This window comes from Microcaecilia unicolor, chromosome 13 (genome assembly GCF_901765095.1).
Source record: "Microcaecilia unicolor chromosome 13, aMicUni1.1, whole genome shotgun sequence".
In the NCBI taxonomy this organism is placed as follows: Eukaryota; Metazoa; Chordata; class Amphibia; order Gymnophiona; family Siphonopidae; genus Microcaecilia; species Microcaecilia unicolor.
In genome coordinates, this window is record NC_044043.1 from 64,322,367 (window position 1) to 64,349,426 (window position 27,060).

The 27,060-nt window shown below is 45.9% G+C and overlaps 2 protein-coding genes across 3 annotated transcripts in view; both read left to right on the forward strand.

Moving 5' to 3' along the window:
* On the forward strand, positions 1–24,611 carry SRM (spermidine synthase). Its single transcript, XM_030185944.1, has 8 exons — positions 1–210; positions 1,198–1,318; positions 1,625–1,717; positions 2,077–2,230; positions 3,284–3,367; positions 20,458–20,603; positions 21,191–21,313; positions 21,900–24,611. Exons 1-8 carry the CDS (start codon positions 77–79, stop codon positions 21,915–21,917), a joined length of 873 nt encoding a protein of 290 aa, XP_030041804.1. The 5' UTR covers positions 1–76; the 3' UTR covers positions 21,918–24,611.
* Positions 22,198–27,060, forward strand: part of LOC115456701 (somatostatin-1B-like) — a 25,692-nt gene continuing 20,829 nt past the window's right edge. Inside the window, exon 1 of one of the 2 annotated variants that reach the window (XM_030185945.1) lies at positions 22,198–22,264. The gene's annotated coding sequence lies outside the window, so the exon portion shown is untranslated. The remainder of the gene's footprint in view (positions 22,265–27,060) is intronic. The other variant, XM_030185947.1, reaches the window with a different exon arrangement.

Sequence of the window (27,060 nt, forward strand, 5' to 3'; positions counted from 1 at the left end):
TTTTGTTAGGGTGATCAGCAGAAGCAAGCCCAGCAGCTGTCGCTGGCGCTTTGTCGCCTTCCGGGCCCGTGCAGCTATGGACTCGCTGATCCAGGAGGGCTGGTTCCGGGAGACATGCAGCTTGTGGCCAGGGCAGGCAATGGCTTTGCAGGTGGAGGAAATTTTATACCAGAAGAAGTCTGCCTTCCAGGATATCTTATTATTTAAAAGGTAATTGTCTAACCTATATATTTCATACTAAAAGATGCCCTATACAATCCCCATATTTTCTTCTAGGACCTCTTAATTAAGAAGTAACTATGCCACCCTTACATATCTCCTTCAGGGTGGATCTCCTAGTCAAGCAGTAAATATCTTTCTTCTCTACTTGGTGCACCTTCCGGGTCCCCATTATGCCTCTCACTTTTGGGGTTATGAATCTTTCACTGGGTGTGAACCCTGTACACTAATAGCATTTGAAAAATTGGTTTTCTCAGTATTGGCTGTAGCTAGACCAAAATGCCCAATCAGTGTGTTAATGTTATGGACTGGAGGAGTAGCCTAATGGTTAGTGCAGTGGGTTGTGACCCTAGGCAAGTCACTTAACCCCTCTATTGCCCCAGGTACAAAACTTGTGAACCTACTAGGGACAGAGAAGGTATATTTCTCTACTACTCCTCTGCCCTGCTCACCCATCTACAAAATAACTATCTCCTCAGTACTCCTTGCCCATAGGTGGCCCTGTGTCATAATTTTCATTCTGGCATTTATGATCTGCTTAACCATGAGGTTCAAGGCAGAGGACAATTGCACATTATAAGCAGGTACTTTCTCTGTCCCATCCACTCCAGCAAAAGCCTTCTGTTTTCCTTTTCTCCATGGACAAGCAGGATGAGTCAGTCACACATGGGTGATATCATCCGACGGCTCCATGGACAGTGTTGCTGACTTACCGTGCTGTCCATGGAGAACCCCTGTTGTAGGTAAGTAACTTCACTTTCTCTCATAACCCTGGTCTTCGTTTTGTCTGGACACAATCTAAGTCTCTTCATCAACCTTTAGAGTCCATGCTGCTCAAGCTTGTGAATTTTTGAAACTTTGCTTCTAAGTTCTGTTCCCATATATGTACTTCCCGAGTAATAGCCTCAGATTTTGAGCTGTAGCTATTAGCTGTTGCCATTGATCACTGTAATGTTTCTGTGTTTCTGACATTTGCAGTAAGACTTATGGAAATGTGCTGGTGCTTGATGGAGTAATCCAGTGCACTGAGAGGGATGAATTCTCTTACCAGGAAATGATTGCTCACTTACCACTCTGCTGCCATCCAAATCCACGCAAGGTAAGGCACCCAAAAGCCCAAGCTCATAACATGGGCCTTATAAGGATCCAGACCCATGCCAAGCAAGAACACATGGCATCTGGGGCTGTGTGCAGGGTGTACCACTTGAAGGTCTGAGCCCAGGGCATCCCAAACTGTCCAAAGTAATGCATTGCTATGCTTGAGCTATGTGACATCATCATTTTGAGAACATACTTGGGGGAGCAAATGTCGGTGAAATAGCCTGTTGACAAACCAAAATAGTTTTCTTTTTTGTATATTGGAGATGAATCTCTGGAGATTATCTTCTGTCTTGTGCTCTGTCAGGTGCTGATTATTGGTGGTGGTGATGGAGGAGTACTGAGAGAAGTAGTGAAACACCCATCTGTAGAGTCTGTGGTGCAGTGTGAAATTGATGAGGTAAGATGTAATGCCTGAGGAGCATGCTAGGGTTGAGAAGAGAATATTTGGTGCTAGAACATAAGAAACTCACACTGCCTTTAGTGGCAATCCATCTTGAAAGCACTAATGTGTTATTGGTGTTCTTAGTGAAACTAATTAGAAAACTTTGGTAAGCAGGCTGTTGCGAGTTATGTGGCACTGGGGCACAAAAATTGCATTTTATTTATTGCCGCCTTGCTTGGCTGCAGTGTGGGAGAACTAGGGGGGGGGGGGGGTGTTGCACATGCTCGTTTACACTTGGGATGCTCCTAATGGTAAATAGATCAGAAGAAAGTACAGCGAGAGAAACTGATTTACATGATGTCTGTACATTCTAGGAGGTGATCAGTGTATCCAAGAGATTTCTTCCAGGTATGGCTGTGGGATACTCCAGCCCCAAGCTGACTCTCCATGTTGGAGATGGGTTTGAGTTCATGAAACAGAACCAGGAAGCTTTTGATGTGATCATTACTGACTCCTCAGACCCTGTAGGTAAGAAACTGAATCTTTGAGAAATGTTGCTGTTAAAAGTAGATATTAATAGCAGGAAGGAAGTGTGGGAGCTAAAAGTGATGTAGGAGACAAGGTTTATTGATAAAGTAGAACATGGCATGGCCAGTGTTTCGGCAAATTAATGCCTGCCTCACAGGTTAAATAGTAGTCTCCTCGATCAGAAAACTGTAGAGCACCACAATTAGCACAATTTGAAAATTGCCAGTGTTTGTCTCACTTTTTCAGGCATAAGATTTTTTTTTTTTTTTTTAAATTCCTGAAAAAGTGAAAGACAAATGCTGGTGACCTTGAATTTCGCTAATTGTGATGCTCCACAGTAATGAGACTATTAATTAACCCCAGTGGCAGGCATTCATTTGCCAAAACACTGGCCATGTTGGGTTCTACTTTATCAATAAACCTTGTCTCCTACATCACGTTTGGCTTCTGTTCTTCCTTCCTGCTGTTTGTATACCCTTGTGCTGGTATTTCCATCTGTTTTGCTATAAGAGTAGGTTAAAACAGCAGGGGCCACTGGTAAACCAAGTGCCCTGTAGACTGCTTTTGGATGCTTCCGGGCATGGAGGAAGAGAGGCTCCCACAGACTTGGATGTAGGGGAGATGCCCTTATCCCTGGAAGAGGGATGTCACCTGCAGACCTGGGGAAAGGGAAATTCTCACAGGGTGCAACGTTTTACTATTATAATATTTTCCTGTGTGGTGGTGGTAATGTTTTGGAAACTTTCTATAAAAGCAATTCACCCACTGAATAGTTCAAGTATTTTGCATTAGAACTGTGCCTTAGGTTGGATCGAGGAATGCATTTTACCTACCTTATCACATGATATTCTCACCTTTCCTGTTTCAAGCTTTGTTGTTCACCTACCTCCTTCAGCCTAAGGTTTCAGACTGTTCTGACTGTATTTTGAAATCTCTCCTTATATGTTGCAATGTTGGAATAGTGTGTGGTATCTTGCATTAATTTAGAACCCTGGTATTACTCACTCTCTGGAGACCTTGTAATGCTTTGGGCAATCTGTGACTCCTTTGCAGGTCCTGCAGAGAGTTTGTTCAAGGAATCTTATTACCAACTCATGAAGGCAGCGCTACGGGAGAATGGAATCCTCTGTTGTCAAGGTGAGGCCTGCAGTTTTTCACAATAACCTTGTTTCCTGATGAGTGGGATGTGAGGAGGGTTGAGTTAATGAGGATCCAGAGTAGGTTTAGCAGGCTGGGGAAGTGGGGGGAGGTGGCAGGATTCAATCTGGGTATCTGTGTGTACAAGGTTTGGGCACTGGTTTCTTTAATAGTAATGAATAAAGTTGTTGGTCTGTTTCTCCTCGACCACTGCAAGGCAGCTTTTACTTATGGGCAAAAGGTTTAGCTGCATCACAGGAGGCCCATAGGTAAAAGTAGCCCTGCTTGCTTTTAAACTTGTAAAGTACAAGAGATGACTGGCTCCCCAGCCACTATGGAGGTAGCTACATGTGGGCATGCCACAAAGAGAGAGGACTGAGCAAATGTGCGAGTGGTCCAGGAAAGGGAAAGTGTTGCACGTGCAGGAGTTGTGGTTAAGGCATACATGGCATCTGGAAAAAATGATCAGACAGGAGCTTTCTGCATCTTACCAGGTGGTGGGGACTGACAGTAGTGGAAGAGAGGGATTGTGTAATAGAGGATTGATAAGGAATGGGGAAACACAGAACCTCAGGAGAAACTATAGAGAGTGATGGAGGTGAAGGAGATAGCAGGAGCTAAGTGTTGTAGGGAGGGGCGCCTAGCAAGAAAGAATGGAGGAGTAGCCTGGTGCTTAAAACACCAGGCTTAACTACAAGGGAAGCCTGGTTCAAATCCCACTGCTGCTGCTTGTGATCTTGGGCAAGTCACTTAACCATCCATTGACTCAGGTACGGTTAGATTGTAAGCCCTCTGAGGACAGGTAAATATCTAGTTTACCTGAATGTAACTCGCCTTGGGCTACTACTGAAAAAGGTGTGAACTAAATCTAACTAAAGAATTAAGTAGGAATTTTTTGTAAAAAAAAAGGTGAAAAACAGCAAGAACTGTTTTGGGGGGAGAGGGACCTGGGGGATTGTGGGAAGGAGAGATGGCCCAGGTGGGGAGGATTTGATTGATGGGTCAAGATCAAGAATGGACTTGGGGAGAGGTTAGTGAAAAAGTGAGAATTTGGGGGAGCGAGAAGAGCCTGAAGCAGGGAGGCAAATGGGCACTGGAGGATTAAGCAGAAGAACAAACATTGGGAAATTGGGTGGAGTAGGTAAAAGCTGAACCATTACATAAAATGAAAATGTCTAGTCAACATATAAAATCTGGCTTATTGGGGTTTGTTTTGTATCCACACGTAATTTGTGATTTCCCCAATGACTGTGTATGAAATCTGTTTGCATACAGTTCCTCCATTGTACGAAAATAGATCTCATGTATATTAAAACCTGAAAACCCGATTGGGTTGCAGCCCTTGAGGACCGAGGTTACCCACCTTGACCTAGTCTATTTTGTGAGGTTCATAAGAACATAAGAATAGCCATACTGGGTCAGACCAATGGTCCATCTAGCCCAGTATCCTTCTTCTAGCAGTGGCCAATCCATTTCACAAGTACCTGGCAGAAACCCAGTTACTAGCACCATTCCGTGCTGCCAATCCCAGGGCAAGCAGTGACTTCCCCTAAGTCCATCTTGATAACAGATTATGGACTTTTCCTCCAGGAACTTGTCCATATCTTTTATTTTTTATTTTTTTTTTTTTTAACTCAGATATGCTAACTGAAATTACCATATCCTCTGGCAACAAGTTTGAGCTTTTATTCTTTGAGTGAAAAAATATTTCCTCCTAGAATTATTTCCATGCAATTTTGTGTCCCCTGGTCTTTGTACTTTTTGAATGTGTGAAAAATTGACCTGCCTCCACCTCAGCTATTTCTTTTCCAAGCTGAAGAATAACCTCTTCCATATCATCAAGCTGATCAATCCATAGACTGGTGGGTTGTGTCCATCTACCAGCAGGTGGAGATAGAGAGCAAACTTTTGCCTCCCTATATGTGGTCATGTGCTGCCGGAAACTCTTCAGTATGTTCTCTATCTCAGCAGGTGGTGGTCACACACAGCAGCAGCTCTGGCTAGGCCTCCAAGCCTAATCCTTAGGTTTTGTTGAGGCCTGGGGTTGAGGGCTCTTTTGAGCAAGTGCAAACCTGGTGGTGCCAGGTCCCTCCTTTTCTCCCCCCTCCCGCTGGCTCCGTTTAAAAAAAAAAAAAAAAAAAAAAAATATTTTTAAACGTCTTTAAAGGCGTTTAATTCGACGTTTCTTTAAACGTTCATTGCAGCTACTCACTGGGACACCAGTTCGTTACAGCTCGGAGCGGCAAGCAGGTAATTTTACCTTTTTATAGCGGGCAGGGGGTTCCCCGATTCTTCTCCTCGTGGCAATGGCGTCGGAGGGCGAGGGCGCAAAGGGTCGCTCCCCGGATCGCTGGAGCGCTTCTAGAGGGGATGCGGGGGTTTTACAACCTGATTCGCCCTTGATGGGTGATAGTTTAGTGACCGATGAATGTCCCGGTCGTTCCTCCGGCGTGGCGGTTTTTTCCCGCCATAAACGCCCATCCCCCGCTCCTCGCCTCCGCCATCTTGGCCGGCCACGCGGCTCGGACGGCTTCTTCGGGGCCGCCCTTGAGGTTGGAGACATTAATGCCATGAACGCCCTTAATTTGGGCGACGGCACAAAAGCGGCTAAAGTTAAGCGCCGTTCTTCCCGCGCGGCTCCTTCACGGAGTTTCGCGCCGGACGCCATTTTGGATGCGCAGCATGTCTCTCCCCCGCTATTGCGAGCGCCGGTTGAGAGTGCGTCTAGGGCTGTTGCCCAGGCTGCGGAAGTGCACAGTCTGGGGGGTTTCTCCCCCGTGTTTGTTTTGCTGCTGCATCAGGCTTTCCTCATGCAAAACGCTGCCCCTGCTCCCTCTTCTGATAAAGAGGTTGAGGTTCCCAGAGGTAAACGCCCTCGGGTTGATTTCCAGGCCTTGGAGGACTTTTGTCTCCTCCGATGTAGATGAGGGCAGCGTGTCTGAGGTCTCCCAACGATCCTTTGCGGATTCCTTGGAGGAGATAGATCCCCGCTCGGATGGAGCGGATGACCCCTCTGCAGCGCGGCTTTTTAGCCCAGAGGATTTGCCCAACCTGTTGTTACAGGCCATGGACACTTTGAAGATTTCCTCTCCGGAGGACGTCTCTCCCTCAGCCCCTGTTGGCTCTGCCATTATGCTGGGGACGAAGCGCCCGCCTAGAACCTTCCACGTGCATGATGCCATGCACACCTTAATTGCGGCTCAATGGGATGTCCCGGAAACGAGCCTTAAAGTGGCTAGGGCTATGTCCCGCCTCTATCCTTTGGCTGTGAGTGAACGTGAGGCCTATCTGTGGCCTACCGTGGATTCTTTAATCACTGCGGTGACTAAGAAAACGGCGTTGCCGGTGGAAGGTGACACGGCCCTAAAGGACGCCCAAGACAGAAGATTGGAGGCGGCCTTAAGGTCGTCCTTTGAGGCAGCTGCTTTAAGTTTGCAGGCCTCAGTTTGCGGCTCCTATGTGGCCAGGGCGTGCCGGACTATGGTGCAGCGGGCTTCCCCCTCGGATCTTTCCTTGAGGGCTGATTGGCCGGCCCTGGAATCGGGCTTAGCCTATTTGGCAGACTTGCTGTATGATGTCTGGAGAGCCTCAGCTAAAGGCATGGCTCAGACAGTCTCTGCGCGGCGGTGGCTTTGGCTGAAACATTGGTCTGCTGACCACGCCTCTAAATCCCGCCTGGCTAGATTGCCTTTTAAAGGCAAGCTGCTCTTTGGGGTCGAGCTGGACAAAATCGTGACCGATCTCGGCACGTCTAAGGGCAAGAAATTACCAGAGGTCAGGGCTCGGGTTAGTACTCGTCCCGATACCTCCAGAGGACGGTTGCAGGAAGCCCATCGGTACCGCCCGGGCAAGTCGGGTTCCTCTGCCCCCTCTTCCTTCAAGAGGAATTTCTCCCCCAAGCAGCATTCCTTTCGCAGAGACCGCCGTCCCGGAGGTGCTCCCTCCGGTCCTCCCCCAGGGTCTCGTACCCAATGACGGGGCCTTGGTCCACGCCCCAGTGCAGATTGGAGGACGGCTGTCCTCGTTTCTGGGCGAGTGGACCACTATAACTTCAGACGCGTGGGTGCTGGAAGTCATCAGAGACGGCTACAAGCTAGAGTTCTGCCAACCCTTAAGAGACGGGTTTGTACTCTCTCCCTGCAAGTCTCCGGTCAAGCTGTGGTAGTGCAGCAGACCTTGGACAACCTGATCCGCCTGGGTGCGGTCGTTCCGGTGCCAAAAACTCAGATTGGCAAGGGTTCCAAAGAAAGGAGGTTCTGTCCGGCCTATCCTCGACCTCAAAGGGGTCAATCGGGCCTGGAAAGTGAGGCACTTTCGCATGGAGACTCTCCGCTCTGTTATAGCGGCAGTGAAGGCAGGAGAGTTCTTGGCTTCCTTGGACATCAAGGAAGCGTACCTGCATATTCCCATCTGGCCTCCTCTCCAACGCTTTCTGCGTTTTACAGTCCTGAGACGACACTTCCAGTTCAGAGCCCTCCCTTTCGGGTTGGCTACTGCTCCGCGGACCTTTTCCAAAGTAATGGGGGTCATAGCGGCCTTCCTGCTAAAGGAAGGAGTACAAGTCCATCCTTATCTGGACGACTGGTTGATCCGAGCCCCCTCTTATGCAGAGTGCGGCAAAGCTATGGACCGGGTAGTTGCTCTTTTGAGCTCCCTGGGATGGATCATCAACTGGAAGAAGAGCCAGCTGCGCCCGACTCAGTCCCTGGTGTATCTGGGAGTTCGATTCGACACCCAAGTGGGCAGAGTGTTCCTGCCAGACAATCGGATTGTCAAGCTTCAGGCTCAGGTGGACTAGTTCCTAGTAGCCTCTCCTATTCGGGCTTGGGACTACGTGCAGCTGTTGGGCTCTATGACGGCCACGATGGAAGTAGTGCCCTGGGCCAGGGCTCATATGAGACCACTACAGCTATCTCTGCTGCTGCGCTGGACTCCGATGTCGGAGGATTATGCTGTGCGCCTTCCCGTGGACCCAGCAGTGCGCAAGGCGCTGAGCTGGTGGACGCAGACAGACAAGTTGTCTGCAGGATTGCCTCTGGTGACCCCGGAGTGGATTGTCGTCACGACAGACGCCTCTTTGATGGGCTGGGGAGCCCACTGCTTGGGAAGGACAGCGCAGGGGCTCTAGTCTCCTGCAGAGGCAAGTGGTCTATCAACCTCCTGGAACTCAGAGCCATTCGGTTGGTGTTATTGGAGTTCATCCCGGTACTGGTGTTGAAGCCTGTACGGGTCCTGTCGGACAATGCCACGGCTGTGGCCTATGTCAACCGCCAGGGAGGTACCAAGAGCGCCCCTCTAGCCAAGGAGGCTATGAATCTTTGCCAGTGGGCGGAAGCGAACCTGGAGCAGCTTTCAGCGGCCCACATTGCCGGAGTCATGAATGTCAAGGCGGACTTTCTCAGTCGCCATACCTTGGAGCCCGGAGAGTGGCAGCTATCTGCTCAGGCGTTCTTGGACATCACGAAGCGCTGGGGCCAGCCAGAGCCTAGATCTGATGGCGTCATCGGCCAATTGCCAAGTGCCGCGCTTTTTCAGCAGAGGACGGGACCCTCGATCCCTGGGAGTAGATGCTCTTCTCCAACAGTGGCCGACACAAGAGCTCCTCTATGTGTTCCCGCCCTGGCCCATGTTGGGCAGGGTGCTAGACCGGGTGGCAAAGCATCCCGGCAGGGTAATCCTGGTGGGTCCGGATTGGCCCAGACGTCCCTGGTATGCGGACTTGTTCAGGCTCTCAGTCGACGATCCTCTGCGGCTGTCAGTGGAGCAGGGCCTGTTACATCAGGGTCCCGTGGTGATGGAGGATCCCTCTCCCTTTGGTCTTACGGCCTGGCTATTGAGCGGCAGCGTCTGAGGAAGAAGGGCTTCTCAGACAAGGTCATCGCCACTATGCTGAGAGCGAGGAAGCGCTCTACTTCTACTGCTTACGCCAGGGTTTGGCGTATCTTTGCAGCATGGTGTGAAGCAGGCTCACTTTCTCCCTTCACTGCTCCAATTTCTTCAGTGTTGGCGTTCCTGCAAGAAGGTCTGGAGAAAGGCCTGTCGCTCAGTTCCCTTAAAGTCCAGGTAGCGGCTCTGGTTTGCTTCAGGGGCCGCCTGAAGGGTGCTTCCCTGGCTTCGCAGCCAGATGTGGTGCGCTTTCTCAAGGGAGTTAATCACCGGCGCCCTCCTCTGCACTCAGTGGTGCCTGCGTGGAATCTCAACCTGGTGCTAAGAGCATTGCAGAAGCCGCCTTTGGAACCCTTGTCGAGGGCATCTCTGAAAGACCTGACGTTGAAAGCAGTCTTTTTGGTGGCTATCACTTCAGCCAGAAGAGTTTCCGAGCTCCAGGCGCTCTCATGTCGAGAGCCTTTTCTGCAGTTCACTGAGGCAGGAGTGACTATTCGCACAGTGCCTTCCTTCCTGCCCAAGATTGGTTCTCGCTTCCATATGAATCAGCAGCTCTGTCTCCCTTCCTTTCGTAGGGAGGACTACCCAGAGGAGTACTCTGCTCTTAAATATCTGGATGTGAGACGAGTCATCATCAGATACTTGGAAGTGACCAATGATTTCCGGAAATCGGATCATCTGTTTGTCCTGTTTGCAGGTCCTCGTAAGGGTCTGCAGGCTGCTAAGCCTACAGTGGCAAGATGGGTCAAGGAAGCCATTGCAGCGGCTTATGTGGCCGCGGGGAAGGTGCCGCCTATCCAGCTGAAGGCTCACTCCACGAGAGCTCAGGCGGCCTCGATGGCAGAGGCCGGATCCGTCTCCTTGGAAGAGATATGCAAGGCGGCACCGTGGGCTTCGGCTCATACATTCTCCAAGCATTACCGTTTGACTGTGGCTGCACGGGCGGAGGCCCGGTTTGGAGCTTCAGTGTTGAGGTCAGGGATTTCTATGTCCCGCCCTGGGTGAGTACTGCTTCGGTACATCCCACCAGTCTATGGATTGATCAGCTTGATGATATGGAAGGTAAAATTATGTATAATCATACCTGATAATTTTCTTTCCATTAATCATAGCTGATCAATCCATAGCCCCTCCCAGATATCTGTACTGTTTATATTCTGGTTGAATTTTAGGTTCAAGTTTAGCCTTCAGTTACTTCAGGAGGACTTCGTGTTCAAGTTCTTCTTTCACTTGGATTCTTCAAGAGTTGAGACGAGTTTGTGTTACAGTGAGCTGCTGCATTCCTCTCCCCTCCGTTTTACGGGGCTGGATTGAGACATAAATTCTGCCGGCACTCCCTCCCGCTTCGTGCGGCTGTAGGGCAGCTTTGTACCCCTCCCGCTTCGGCGGTGTTAGGGTCAGTCAGCTCCTCCCGCGGTTGCAGGATAAGCCAGATCCCCCCGCATCGGCGGGTGTGGTGTCCCTCCCCCGCTCCGCGGGGATGAGCTGGACGGATTCCCCTCCCCCACTTGTGTGGGGATGAGCTGGGTTAATTCCCCTCCCCCGTTTCGGCGGTGGTGAGCTGGGCAGAGTGTCCCTTCGTGGGTGTAATTCTCTAAGTGCTGAGTCCTGCGGATGGAGCTTTGATATCGACATACTGAGGAGTTTCCGGCAGCACATGACCACATATAGGGAGGCAAAAGTTTGCTCTCTATCTCCACCTGCTGGTAGATGGACACAACCCACCAGTCTATGGATTGATCAGCTATGATTAATGGAAAGAAAATTATCAGGTATGATTATACATAATTTTACCTTTAGCTTTTCCTCATATGGGAGCAGTTCATCCCTTCTATCATTTTGGTCGCTCTTCTTTGAAGCTTTTCTAATGCCGCTATATCTTTTTTTAGATACATTGACCAGAATTGAACACAATACTCAAGATGATGTTGTACCATGGAGCGATTAAGAGGCATTATAATATTTTTGGTCTTATTTTGCATTCCTCTTCTAATAATTCCTAGCATCCTGTTTTTGTTTTTTGGCTGCTGCACACTGGTCAGAAGATTTCAGTGTATTGTCTAGTTCTTAATGCTGACTCCTAAAATGGACCCTAGCATTAGATAACTATGATTCAGATTATTCTTCCCAATGTGCATTACTTTGCATTTGTCTACATTTCATCTGCCATTTGGATGCCCATTCTTCCTGCAGTTTTTCACAATTCACATGCATTTTGACTTTGAATAGTTTTGTCATGTCATCTGCAAATTTAATCACTTCACTCGTTTCAATGTCTAGATCTGTTATAAATGTTAATTAGTACCGGTCCCAGTACATATCCCTCAGTTTTCTGTCCACAGAAGGACTTTCCTCCTATCCCATAACTCCTTAATTTTCTCAGGAATCTCTCATGAAGTACATAAGTAATGCCACACTGGGAAAAGACCAAGGGTCCATCGAGCCCAGTATCCTGTCCACAACAGCAGCCAATCCAGGCCAAGGGCACCTGGCGAGCTTCCCAAACGTACAAACATTCTATACGTGTTATTCCTGGAATTGTGGATTTTTCCCAAGTCCATTTAGTAGCGGTTTATGGACTTGTTCTTTAGGAAACCGTCTAACCCCTTTTTAAACTCTGCTAAGCTAACCGCCTTCACCACATTCTCCGGCAACGAATTCCAGAGTTTAATTACGCGTTGGGTGAAGAAGAATTTTCTCAGATTTGTTTTAAATTTACTACACTAGCTTCATCGCATGCCCCCTAGTCCTAGTATTTTTGGAAAGCATGAACAGACGTTTCACATCCACCTGTTCCACTCCACTCATTATTTTGTATACCTCTATCATGTCTCCCCTCAGCTGTCTCTTCTCCAAGCTGAAAAGCCCTAGCCTCCTTAGTCTTTCTTCATAGGGAAGTCGTCCCATCCCCGCTATCATTTTTGTTGCCCTTCGCTGCACCTTTTCCAATTCCACTATATCTTTCTTGAGATGCGGTGACCAGAACTGAACTCAATACTCAAGGTGCGGTCATACCATGGAGCGATATAACGGCATTATAACATCCTCACACCTGTTTTCCATACCTTTCCTAATAATACCCAACATTCTGTTCGCTTTCCGAGCCGCAGCAGCACACTGAGCAGAAGGTTTCAGTGTATTATCGACGACGACACTTTGTCAAAAGCTTTCTGAGAATCTAGATACACTATATCAGCTGGCTCACTTTTATCGACATGTTTATTCATGCCTTCAAAGAAGTGAAACAAATTGAAACAAGACCTCCCTTGGCTGAATTCATGCTGACTCAGTCCCATTAAACCATGTTTGTCTATGTGTTCTGTAATTTTATTCTTTATAATAGTTTCTACTGTTTTGCCTGGCACTGAAGTCGGGCTTACCAGTCTGTAACTTCCCATATCACTCCTGGAACCCTTTGATTTCAACAGGTTACAAATCACTAGCAGCAGATCAGCAATTTCATGTTTGAGTTCTTTCAATACTCTGAGGTGTATACCATCTGGTCCAGGTGATTTATCACTCTTATACTGAGCCAAACCGACAAGTTAATCTTCCAAGTTCACTGAGATTTTTCAGTTACTCTGCTGCGTCACCCCTGAAAACAATTTTCGGTATAGGTAGATATCTTACATCTTCTTCCATGACGCGTGAAGCAAAGAATTCATTCAGTCTCTCTGCTATGGCCTTGTCTGAGTGTTCCTTTTGCTCCTTCCTAATCTAATGGTCCCACAGATCCCCTCGCAGGTTTCCTGCTTCTGATATACCTGAAAAAAAAAATGTTAATATGAGTTTTCGTCCCCGCGGCAAGTTTTTCTTCATATTCTGTTTTAGCCTTCAATACTTTGCATCTGGCTTGACTGTGCTTTATACTGCTTCATTGGGTTCTTTCTCCATTTTTTTGAAGGATGTGTTTTGTTGGCTCTAATAGCCACTTTATCCTCACCTTTTAACCATGCTGGCTGTCATTTGCACTCTTTTTCCACCTTTGTTAATACGTGGAGTACATCTGTTCTGTGCTTCCACAAGAGTATTTTTAAACATCCATGCCTGATTTTAAAGGCCTGATCCTTTCGGCTTCTTTTTAACCATTTTTCTCATTTTGTCATAGTTGCCCTTTTGAAAATTAAAAACTGCTACAGTAGATTTCCTTAGCAACTTCACTTCAGATATCAGCTCAAATTTGATCATGTTATGATCGCTGTTTTCCAGCGGATCCAACGTGTTACCTCCTCGTACTGTGCACAAATTCAAATCAATTCTTGTATTCCGCTAATATCCCCTTTCCAGGTTCAGTGCGGTTTACATTCTAGGTAAGACAAAAGCAAATAGTGTGAGGTTTTGAGAAACATTAGAGACCATTGGGTTAATGCACGAGACTAAAAACACAAAAGAAAGGATAATGGAGGTAGAAGTCATGATGGATTTTTCTGAAGCAGTATTTGGGAAGAGAGGTTTTTAGCCTCTTCCTGAAGTTGAGGTAGCTGTTTTCTATTCTGATGGGAATAGGTGTAAAGTTCCATATTTTGTCTCCAAGAATGGGGAATAGATAGCTCTTCTGATTTCTACTTGTCTTTTGGAACAGTTGTTGTTTCAGTCTGTTAGACTGGACCAGATATAGCAAAGCAGTCTTAGCAGTTCAGAGGTGAAATCCTGTAGAATTTGAAAAACTAAACAAGCAGCTTTGAACCTGAGCCTTTCTGGTTTGTTTAGATGAGTTGAAACACTATTTAATCTGTATGTTAGTCTAGCAGCTGTGTTCTGTATGATCTGCATTTTTTTCTGATATTGACACTTAATACCAAGAAACAGAATGTTACAATAATCCAAATGAGATAAAACTAAAATTGGACTAGTAGTGCGAAGGCTTTTTGGTCAAAGAATGATCTGACTAGACATAACTGTCTCAATTTGAATAGTGTTTCCTTCCATAGCTGGTTAATATGGGAAGTGAAGGTGAGTGAAGAGTCAAGCAAGACTCCTAGTACTCTGGTTTCAGATTTGACTGTAAAGATTTGACCATTGGTGAAGGATATTGATGTTTGAACCACAGTTCCTTATTTATTTTTGCGCATTCAGTTTGTTTAATGGTCAGGGCCCAGGTGCTGACAGCAGTCATACCATTCGCTACAGACTGAGTTGGATCTATGTTTGATGCTGTCACTGGTAAGAGAAGCAGGATGTCATCCACATAGGATAATAGTAGTTCATTAAGTCCCAGGTGTATTGAGGGAAGAGATGACATAAAGAGATTGAACAGGATAGGTGAAAGTGGAGATCGCTGCAGGATTCTGCAGTTAAGAGACCAGAAGTTGGAAATACTTGACAGAATAATTTTGATTTGAAAGGAATTTGCTGAACCATTTGAACATAGTCCCTATTATTCTTATCTGATCCATTCCACTAAAGTAGATTCAAAATAGCTCCCCCTCTCGTTGGTTCCTGGACCAGTTCTCCAAAAAGCAGTCGTCGTATCTAGAAATTTTACCTCCCTAGCACTCCCTGATGTAACATTTATCCAGTGAATATTGGGATAACTTAAATAACTCATTATTATAATGTTGCCCAATTTGCCAGCTTCCTGATTTCTTGTACACATTTTCATCTGTCTGTTTATTCTGTCCAGGCGAACGGTAGTACAGCCGTACAAGAATACTCCTTCCCTTCACACATGGAATTTCTCTCATAATGATTTCCATGCTGCTGTCTGTTTCATATAAAGTGTTTATTTTGTTTGACTCAATTCCCTCTGTAACATATAGCACAAACCCACCCCCCACCCAATTTGATCCACTCTATCATTGCAATATAATTTGTACCCTGCTAACACAGTGTCCCATTGATTTGTCCTCCTTCCACCATGTCTTTGAAATGCCTATTATGTCTACCATCTCATTTAGTGCTATATACTCCAGTTCTCCTATCTTATTTTTAAGGCTTCTAGCATTTGTATATAGACACTTCAAATTTTGTCTTTTTTTCCTTGCACCTACAGGCTGCTTTGACGTTAATGGGGATGATTTGCATCCTTTACTCTGTCCTCTCATTGAACACTTCTGGCTTTTTTACCATTATTGAAACCTCTCTATTGGGATTCCCTAAAGATCCAATTTCAATAGTATCCTTCAAGGACACTGCGCACCGAGCTATGCATTCCTGGGCTACTGTTGGCTCCCCCCACCCCCCTCCCCATTTTATTTTAAAAGTTGCTCCATCTACTTTTTAACTGTTAGTGCCAGCAGCCTGGTTCTACCTCGGTTAAGGTGGAGCCCATCCTTTCAGAACAGGCTCCCCCATCCCCAAAATGTTGCCCAGTTCCTGACAAATCTAAATCTCTCATCCCTGCACCATCATCTGGACCACGCATTGAGACTGCGGAGCACTGCCTGTCTCTTGGGTCTTGCAGGTGGAACGGGGAGCATTTCTGAAAATGCTACCCTGGAGAATATGGATTTCAGCATTCTACTTAGGAGCCTAAATTTGGCTTCCAGAACTTTTCATCCCACATTTTCCTATCTCATTGGTACCCACATATACCAAGACAGCTGGCTTCTTCCCAGCACTATCTAAAATCCTATCTAGGCGACATGTGATGTTGGCCACCTTTGCACCAGGCAATTCTCATGTCCACCAGCCACCCAGCTATCTATATGCCTAATAATTGAATCGCCGACTACAATAGCCATCCTAACTCTTCCTGGGCAGAAGCTCGTGGAGAAACATCCTCTGTGCATGAGGATATTGCATCCTCTAGTGGGCAGGTTCTGGCTACAGGATTACTTCTGACTTCACCAGGGTGATTCTCTCCTTTTAGGAGACCTTCTTCCTCCAAGGTAACACAGGGGCTGCCAGACTGAAGGTGGGACTTCTCTACAACGTCCTTGTAGACCTCCTCTATGTACCTCTGTGTCTCGTCTCCCTCAACTCCTCCAAGTCTGCTACTCTAGCCTCAAGAGAAAGGACTTGTTCTCTTAAAGCTAGGAGCTCTTTGCATCGAGCACACACACACAACCTCTCATTAAGTGGGAGATAATCATACATGTGGCACTCAGTGCAAAAGACTGGATAGCACGCCTCTCACTGCTGGACTGCAGTCTGCATCTTAGTATTATTGAGTTGTTTAATTAAAACTTCTTAAGGTACTAGGGATATAACATTAATATAAAGAACCTTAATATTATAGTATAATGTATAGTCTATTTAGTGTTTTGCTTCTTAGAAACTAATTAAATATAATAAAAACTCCTCTTGTTATCCTAATTAGAATAATTGACTATAAATGAAGAGGCGTGCTAGGGGTGGGTTGGTTCTCTCTGTCCAGTGTTTGTAATCAGGATAAGGTATTCTGCTTTGTGTAGCTTCTGTATAGTGATCAGTAGCAGTCCTACTAATTCTGTTTTCCAGTGTTTGCTTTTTGCGCTTGATTCTGCATATGAATAAATTGTGCAGTTTATAAACCGGCATAGCAGATCGTATGAACTAAAGCTGCTATCTTGAACAGTTTCCTATGAAACAGAGAGCCAGTGATCCACATTTCTTTTTGCCTTAATTTAACTGTGGTATTCTGGATCAGCCGAGTCTAGTACCTATTGCAATATTCTTCATAGATTGGGTTTTCTTCTAGAGTTCTGGCAGTTAATGCTGTTCTGGTGTGGCATGCTAACTATATAGGTTCTGAGTGTTTCTTTTTGCAGGTTTGTACCTCTTTACAGGGGGTCTGATAGTGGAGAGAGCTTGTGGTGTTAAGGTGACGCCAGAATTTGATATTTTTGCATGGTCAGTATTAAGGGAAATATCTTAGTTCTCCTCTGTACCACCATTGGCATTTCTGTGAATGCAGGGTATGTTTACAAAATTTAATTTGCAAGGGTTATTATTCAGCCCTATACCCAGACTTCACCCATAAGTGTGAAGAAAACAGTATTTCATGGTATATAAGCCTTTTAGAAAGGGAGCTTTTTGTTTCTTGAGATTCCTGATGTGAGAAAGGACTTACAGATGCTTGTGTTTTGAGAGATGATTTCACAGGGCTGGACTAACTATATTGGACCTTAGGAAAATAGACATTTGAGGGTCCTCTACTATTGCCCCAGTTTACTTATTCCCTCCCCCCACCCCCCTATTCTCATTCACTTTCTGTGCACACCCCGCACCCTTCCAGATTTAACTTTTTCAGAAGTAACATGAACATATTCAGAGCCTAGCTGTGGGTTTGAATAAGTTTAGAGATTAGGCAAGCACATACTTCAAATGAAGTGGCTTAGTGATTAGAGCTGGAGAGCTGCCAAGCTGCACAGTTCCAGGAGGGAGCATTCAGGGCAGTCCTGGATTTCTGACAACCTTATCTTGATGCATTGTGGGAGCTGCAGTGCTGACATCATTGGGTTTTGTTGTTATGTGGCCAATGCACAGAGGCTTTCGGCCACTGCTTTACCTTGCAGGAAGCAGTGACCGAAAATCCCATGTTAATGAGCTTGCTTGTATTAAAACGAGCTCGTTAGTAATTTGTGCAGTGCACAGAAAATCGGCACATGGAAAACCCCTGCCCTAACTAACAGCAGCTCCAGAACTGTCATTGGGGTCCCATGCTAACCTTCCTGTCTGTGCCAGCGTGCTTATTGGCTCAGTCACTGACAGGAAAGTTGCCATGGCCCCTTATCCCCAAACCCACCTGAGCTCCACAGTCCGACACCTGGAAACATATCTGGTGGGCCCCTGATTCCCTCCCCCCTAGCTCTGGTGGGATTCTCCCCCTTTTCTCCCCTCCCTTTCCCATCATATACCATGCTACTTTCAGGCAGGAGCTGGGCACCACCATTTTGAAGCGGGTGGGCACTGAGGCAGGGGGAGAAGACGTTCTCCTGTCGCCTACCTCAAGGTGTGTGATTGGGAAAGGAGAATTCCACTAGCCCAGCAGGGTTTGGTGGCAACTAGGGGGTCGGGGATCTACCTTGATCACTAGGGTATTTGGGGGGGGGGGGGGGTTGGGGAGTCCACCAGACTACCAGGGCTGCCTTAAGTTTCAGGGGGGTCTGGGGGCGTACAGTGAGTGGACCACCAGAAATGCTGTAAAGGTTTGGGGGAGGTTTGTGCTATGCTGCGTACGCCTTGTAGCGCTATAGAAATGCTAAATAGTAGTAGTAGTAGTAGTAGGGAGGGATCGGGAGGGGGTCCACTGGACCGGCGGGGAATTCTAGCCGGGGGGGGGGGGGTTGGTCGGGAAGGGTCCAATCATCCCTGGACATACAGACAAGAGCTTACCATATAGCTCTTGTGGGCATGCACCAGGAATGCTCCAAATTAACTGTGTGCATATAATTTGCATGCTGTTGTATTGAGCATTGGTCACTAATGTTGAGCCAGTGTTTTTTTCTGGTTCTGTATAACGCTGGAGTTTTGTGAATCAGGCCCTTGGTGTTCAGTAGCAGACCTTCCTACACCTTTTCAAAAATGGTGCCCTGTACCACTGGCTATGTCCAAGGCCCCATGCAGCGCTCAATTTCCAACATCATTTGCAGCTTCCCCCTTCCTTCCCACTGGATATATCCTACCACACTCACTGTACTGGAAGGAAGGAGGATTGGAGACCTATAGAGGGCTAAACTCTTATATTTATCCAGCTTTTAGAGCCACATTTACAAATAAGCTTAAGGCTATAATAGCAATCAAGTGAAATGGGAAAACAAGTCAAGGCAATCGAATTAAAATAAACTATAACATCTAAAAGCACAAGTGAGAGAAACATTACATCAAGAGCAAGAATAAAATAAACACGAACAACAAACAAGAAAAGAAAAACAGTTTGCATTTTTTTAAAAAGGGCAAACATCAAACACAGATAAACTATCACAGATCTAAAAAAAAAATCATAAAATTAGAACAAGCATGAACTAAATTTAGACCGTTGTGCAACGTTCTTATAGCGATTAAAACATTCTCATAGCATTAGCTCTGTGGAAAGGCTTTTAAATCTATTAATCGAAGTTTCAGAAATTCAAGTGATCAAAAGCAAGACAGCTCGTTCTAGGTGGAGAGACGTGGAACAGCACAAGAGTCCAATTACTCAGTAACGGCTGTGCACTAGTTTCACAGTTGGAGTATGGCCATTCCTGCCCGAGCCCTTACTGCCAACTAAATAGGTAGCAGTAATGGCTCACGCACTAATCCTGTGGTAATCAGGCAGCGCATGGCAATGGCCATGCGTGTCCTGATTGCCACAGGGTACGCCTACTTCCTGTGCCAGAAACCTTTTCTATTTTCTAGCTCAGGGATCGCTGCAAGCTGATCTTAGCAATACCACGGGATGCCTCAGTGTGCCCCACGGTGGTGCTGTTTTGCTGCGCAGTAGCCCTACTGCCCTTTAGTGAAAGGACCCTTTAATGACAGCATATAAAGAAACACCTGGACAGATCTTAAGTCGAGCAGGGTACGTTTAGATAAAAAAGGTCTTTTCAATACAAAGGGTCAAATTACATAATACGTTAGAAACTACAAGAAATCTGCAATTGGAAGCCATTATAAATCTGTGTGATCTCTAAAGTCAGCGTAGGACAATTTGAGAGCAGCTGTATTTTGGACTAATTGTGCTTTTTGGGGTAAACCACTGTGGAGTAGTCAGGAGGTTGCTAAGGGCCAATCAGATTGTGTTTAAAAAATTTGAATCTGATGTATTGGAAGTTGAACAGAAGTGTTTCTGAAAGTTACGGAACTCAGAGCTTCCAGTCAGTCACCGCTGACAATCCCCAAACTCTACACAGTTGGAGCTTGGGTAGTGTCACCCCCACTGAGTGATGGTAGAATACAAAGGTTTTTGGGGGTTTTTTTTGTAATTCTTCACATTCTACTGTTCAAATTGCATTAAGTAGGAGTTTGTTTCATTAACTAGATAACATACTTTACGTTTTCAACATGGAATGCATTTTTTTTTTGTTTGACAGCAAGGTGTGAAGAACATTTTAAGGGTACAAATTTTTACAAGGCACTGTAAATGCAGAGACTTGGTTTCATTATCCCCATAGAAGCTTAGAATCTCTAAGAGGCCTGCATTGCTAAGACATTTCTCCTGTTCTCTACCTCTGGAGAAAAACTTAGTGAGGGAGACCCTGAGAGAGCCTGCATTTCTTTCCCTATTTCCTGCAGACATCAGCATATAGTATGGCACTCGTGCATCTTTTTGTACTCTGTTTTCTCACTCCTCTCCTTGACAGGTGAATGCCAGTGGCTGCACCTGCAGCTAATTAAAGAGATGAGGCGGTTTTGCAAGTCTCTGTTCCCAGTGGTGGAATATGCTTACTGCACTATCCCCACTTACCCCAGCGGCCAGATTGGCTTCATGTTGTGCAGCAAGACCCCAGTGAGTATCAACTAATCACAGAGCTATAATAGCTATATTGACATTGGAGAAAACTGAATAGTTTGTAGTATCAATACGGATTATAATATAATATCGGATTATATATAGCAGCACCTTAGCACAATATTTGTGCCTTACTGGCTAAAAGGTACCATATATTTTTTAAATAGGATAAAGAAACAGTGATAGGTGGGACTTGGGTAAAGGGGATAAAATAGATTGTGTTCTTCTCCAGGTTGTGCCCCCCCCCCCCCCCCCCCCCCCCCGCTAGAGGCTAATAGGATAAAATTGAAGAATAGAGCTGAGAAATCCAGTGCCTATTGAATCATTGGAGACAGATTCTGATTATTTTTAAACAAGGATATAAGGTACCCTGATCTGAATAACATTTCCATTCCTAACTTTGTGTTTTATGCTTAAGTGATGACAATTCAATTTCACCTTAGAACAAACGGCTTCAATTTTATCCTCCCTGGGAGCCCGAGGGACAGGTTCTACCACTTGCCATGAGCCCTCAGGGACAGGCATGGATGTGGTTTACTATTTAGGAGCTTCCAGATAACTGATATTTTTGGTTTGGTTTCCAGAATACAAATTTTCATGAGCCAGTGCAAGAGCTGTCGCAAGAGCAAGTGGATAAAATGAAGCTTAAATATTACAATTCCAGCATTCACCGGGCAGCATTTGTACTGCCAGAGTTTGCACGCAAAGTGAGTCTGCACATCCCTTTATGTTAACACAGTGTGTATAGGCGGTAGTTTACATACATTTTCTTTTCAGAGTATGAAAGGGAGTCCACACACACACACAGGTTTTCAGGATAGCTGCAATGAATATGGATTAGAGATGTGCTTATAGAGGAGATCCAGTAAATGGAGATTTAGCTAATGTTCATTACAGCTATCCTAAAAATCTGGTAATCATGGGATCATTGGGACAGGTTTGGGAGTTACTGTTAAACATTTCTTTTAAAGCATGAGCCATTGGTCTACCCACCGACTCATGGACATACTTTAACCTCTGCTAGAGTCACAAAGTTGCTGTTTTCTTTCTTCCTTTACTCTGCCATGTGAAATCTGCTTTTCCATCCTGACTCTAGTGAAAGCTTTATCAAGAGAAAATCACCAATTGATTCTAAAATATTTCCCATTACGTACTGTACAAAATGTCAAATGCTGGTTGTTTAGAAAGTGGGCCGCATGTTCTTTGTCCCAACATTTAAACTGTGTGTCTGGCGGGGATTTGGGTCACTGTGCGTTTGTGCTTGCCTTTTCATTTTGTTCTTGCTCTCTGCAGGTTCTCAGTGATGTATGATGTACTGAAAGAAACTGATTTCTTTCCAGTGGACCTTCAGTGCCTCTGACAGTGTGATGTGAACTTTCAGCGGAGATCCAGTGGCATGGAACTTAATCCTTCGTCCACCAACATAGGCAAAGAGAAGGCTAGACATGGAAAATGGCAAGAAAATGGGTGGGGGGAAGTATTGGTTAGAAATTATAAAAGCCTTCTTAGGACCAAAAGTGCATCTTTTTTCATCTACCTCCCAAAAAGAAACTTTTTTTAAGCAGATTGGACTTATATTCTACCTTTTTGTGTAGCCTAGAGGGAGCACCAGATCTGATGCAGAGGATTTGTGAACCATCGAGCATGGGAGATGTGAGGTGACTACTTGCAGGTTTTATGCCCTATAATAGGCGTAGGACACCTGGTCCTTCCCCACTAACTTTATCCTGGTTATTTTTTTTTCTGAAATGTATGATCTTTCTTTGGAGATTTTGCATGTAGCTGCTCCACTTGGAAATATCAGTATGAGTATTTTTTCTCACTCCCTGTACCGTAAGCCTTTTCTTCTCGCACATCCTACCCTGGGTTTATAGAGGCAAGGTGCTTTTCATTCTTGTAATGCAAGGAGTCCGTTTTGAGTAGCAATGATACTACCCAGTTGGGTGTCGGGAATGATCGAGTGGGTTTTGTAGTGACAGGAGTTGCTGAGAGAGCACTTGGTTTAATTTCCTGCTTGATTGTGGAGGAGGAGGCTGCCTTGTGTTATGGTTAACTCTGGTCATAGGCACGGGATGAGTCTGGTTTCTCTCTGCTTCCGCTGTTTTTAGATGGGTCTGGATTGAGGCGCTCACAAATACACTTACAGAAGTCCTAATTTTAAACTAACTAGAACCCAACTCTATCTTAATATGGGGATAAGACTGAGGTTGGAGAGAGGAATCTTGGTCAGGCCCTTCTTCTGTAATAGTTATTTTATTTAAAAAAATAATTTTGAGATGAGAGCTATTGTATGAATAGAGTAAAGCCTGCCTTGGGTAGAATGTCAGACTTCTCTTGCTCACGTATCAGGAAAATGTCATGAGTGTACAATTTTCCACAGCTTGCTCTCTCTCAGGTTCTAGTAGCCCTTCTCTTGAGCAGTTACATATAGCATGGGCTCTGCATAGATGAGAAGGAAGATAACTTGACCTGCTAGACTGAATATCTGTCTTGCCTAGTATCCTATATCTGTCAGAAAAGGCATGTAAGAAATAAAGCAAAATGTAGGTTCTCAATCCCTCATCATGACTTCCTGCCTGTTAGGTTAAAAAGGAATCTCCCATCAAGGTGGGCTCTTGGAAGCTCTTAAGTTCTGTGTTGCTGCCTCCTGCCCTTCCATTTTTGTAATTCATCAGAAGTGCTTTTGGAGGAGTTTTCTGTGTGAGTCACCATTTTAGTTCACATTTGAAGGTGTTTGGGACTCCTGAGTTCTTTATTCAGTTGATGATACATCCAGATTCTGTGACTGTCACAAGTGAGCACTTCACCAAACTCGCTGTCACATGATTTGAAACAAATGCTAACAGTGGCAGGTTATTTTCTTTTGTTTTTTTCTCACTTATCTTTACTGCCCCCTTCCACTCTACCAGATCACATGTCTGAGCAAGTCAAACAAATCTTGCCTACAACAGAGTTTCTTTCAGTGGAAAAAAAAAATTCTAGAACTGAGGGATCTTAGTAAGACTGAAAGGGGGTAGACTCAGGAGTAGCAAGCAATAGGTCTTCACAGAACGGCTGGTAGGATGGATAAGTAAGGTTACTTACCTGTAACAGGGGTTCTCCATCGACTGCAAGATAAGTCAGCCACATGCTGGTGACATCTGACTGTGCCTTGGAGGGATTAGCTCACCCTAGCGCTCAGAAAAGGCTTGGAAGGTCATTCTGAGCATGTGCCAGCTCCTCTCCCCCCCCCCCCCCCCCCCCACCAAAAAAAAAAAAAAAAAGTCCCACTGCTCACTCATTACTCCTTAAGTGCATTCTGCAGCTATAGGCCAATTCAGCCAAGAAGGGAAAGTAGATAGTGACTTATCCTGCTGTCCAGAGAAACCACCATTAACTAACCTTACTTTCTCCATGGACAAACAGGACAAGTCAGCCACATACTAGTGACTGCCAAGCAGAGGGCTGAGGAGGGGCAGTGAACACATAGTCATTGATACATCTTGCTGTAACATACTGCAAAAGCTTTAAAAGGATGAAGATGCCAAGGGTTAGATGGTTCTTCATGTGGTGGCCTCATCACTGTCCAACAGGAGCTGTGCCTTAATGAGAAAGAAGGGAGACAATATTGTGGGCCATATGTTATGGTTTCCCAGGTACCAGGCAGAGATACAGAACTAAAATTTAGCATTCAAAACAATTGGTTCTTGAATACTGATTGACTTCTATCTGAGTGACAAGGCCATCATGAACTCCAAGTGAGACAGGGCAGAGTTTGGCATATTGAATTGAATCAACTACTGGAGGCTCAGTGCCGGGACAGAGTGTGCAGGGAGCAGAATGTGGATTTGATATGCCTGTGGCAACTGCACTGTTTGAAGGACCAGTTGTCGAAAGTGACCAAATGCCCTCCTCCTGCAACATGGTACTGAAGTCCTGCCTAGTGCATCCCAGGATGCACTGGGCAGGGGTGCCCACATTTTGAAGGCGGTGCTCGCAGGAGGAGGGAGTGCAACTCCCTCCTGCTTCAAGGTGTGTGGGGGGGGGGGGGGCACTAGGCCACCAGGGTGGGTGGGAGGGATGGAAGGGGTGCATGCTGGACAGGACTCCATTCCTCTCCAATGCTGTGCAAACCCTAACGCCAGCTCTGAACTGGTGTAGGGTTTGCCACGGGAACAAGACCAATATTTGGCTCGCTGTCTGCTGAGCATTGGGGAGGAATACTTAATGCCCTGTTTAGCATGCATTTGCATGCTACTTGCACTCAACAAGCTCGTTACATGCACTTGCCAGCTGTGATCATAAGGTGCAGGCAAACGCAGGCAGTAGTCCCACACTAATGGCCTCTGGCACCCGCGTTTGCCTTCGATAATCTGCCTTTGAGGTTGTTTCATAAAGAGGAGCTCAGTACTCTTATTTCTGAGACATTGGCAGTGCTTTCTATTGAGGAGCCTTCTGCTTCAGCATCAGAAGTTCCACCTTTATCAATCATAAGAGGGCTTAGAAGTCCTTCTAAGGTATTCCCAATGCATCCAGACATTCAGGACCTGATTACAGCAGAATGGGTCTCATTGTACACGGGGCTGAGAGTGGGAAGAGTCATGGCCCGCCTGTACCTGTTGGTTCCAGATGAGATAAATTGCAGTTTCCCAGGGTGGACTTCTGATTACAGCGGTTACTAAGAAGACCACCTTGCTGGTAGAAGGGGGCATTGCCCTAAAAGACCTATAGGCTAGGAAGCAAAGTTCGCTGGAACAAGTTTTTGAAGTGGTCTCTTTGGGCCTTCAAGCAACAGTATTAAGCTTGTTCATGGCAAGAGCATGCTGAAGTGGCAGCAGCAGTCGGTGACTGAAGATGGGTGCCATAACCCCCCGCTGGAAGCGGGGTCTGCCTACTTGCGGATGTTATTTATGATTATATTACGGTCCGCAGTATGTCTTTGGTTGTCGCAGCATATCCGCAACTCTGGTTGCGGTGCTGGGCAGTGGATGCAGGGTAACGTCTTGTTAAACTGCCCTTTCAGGGCTATTGGCTATTTGGAGAAGATCTCAGTAATTTGGTGAAAAAACTGGGGCAAACTAAGCTACAGCAGTTACTGCAGGATAAGCCAAAAAGCCTCTGGTTGTCTGTTTTGTGGGGGCTGGCCTGGTCATCAGCAGTATGGTCAAAAGTCCCATTTGCAGGCACAGCAATCCTCCTTTTGTGTGGACAAGAAGTAGTCCTCTAGTCGGCTAGAGTGCCCAATATACCTCCATTGCTTCGCAGTGATGCGAGATTGGTCCACCATCTTCAGGAGTTTATTTATTTTAGAACATTTATACCCTGCCTTTTGCCACATAAAGCAGCCCCAAAGCGGCTTACAATGAACTAAAGAAAAACAATTACAATGACAGAAGAGGGCATAAGGGAAGGGAAGAGAAATAAAATACTTAAGCAGATAGACTGCAGTTAGGGGAAAGGAAGCAAAAAGAAGGGAAGGAGGAAGAAGTCCAGAGTTGAATCAGATCTTGACTCACCAAATCACAAGAAATCGGAACTTGAGACCAAGCGGAATCAGGGCCCCATCAGCAAGCAACACTCTCCAGGCACGAAGCAGCCACATAGGAGGAGACCAGCATCCCTGTTTAGGGAGGAACAGTATAAAATCATGTCAGACCAATGAGTTCTGGATATTCTTACGGAAGGTTACAAGTTAGAATTATCCCATCCAGTTGCACCTCTCCTGTTCAATCTCTGTGTCAAAAGGGAACCAAGGCTGTCGAGGTTGAGGCCACCGTGGATTCCCTGCTGGCACTCGGGGCCATTGTTCCAGGTCCCCAGGCTGAACCACAACCCTTTTCTGAAGACCTGCCTGGAGAAATGCTAGGATGTGTGCAATCTGACCAGAAAAGGGAGAAATTCCGTGCTAAGAACACCAGCCCTTGGAACATCCTCCACACCCTCGCATACACCATGGATTTACAAGCCTGAAGCAAGGTAGCAGTAACTGAATCAGAATATCTTTTTCATCTCAACAGCCCTTTCAGTGGCCAAGCTATAAGACCAAAGGGGCACAGATCTCTATGAGCAGTAGACCTTAATTCAGTAGGCTGCATACCTGCTGAAGACTGAGAGGATCCCCATCCAGCCTTGGAATGGGGTCCACCTTCCACGGCCTCTGTGGCCATGAGAGTTATTCAACCCCAGAGCAGTGCAATCCTTTTCAACATATGTGGCCTACCATGGGTTAAGGCGCAAAGACATACAGTAGATATGTTTTTGACCAGGGCTGCAAGAGCTTGGGCACTTTGGCATTCCTTTTAATCGCAATCAATTCCAGAAGTGGAGAGCCCTATCGGTCCACTATCAGCTGAAATCCCTGGCTGGATAGCTCTCCTGTGTCCAGGAAGTGCATGCTGAGAAAGTCCACCTCCTCATTCAAGGACCCAGCCATGTGAGCATGCTGATAAGCAGAGACTTTTCTGTGCCCAACTCA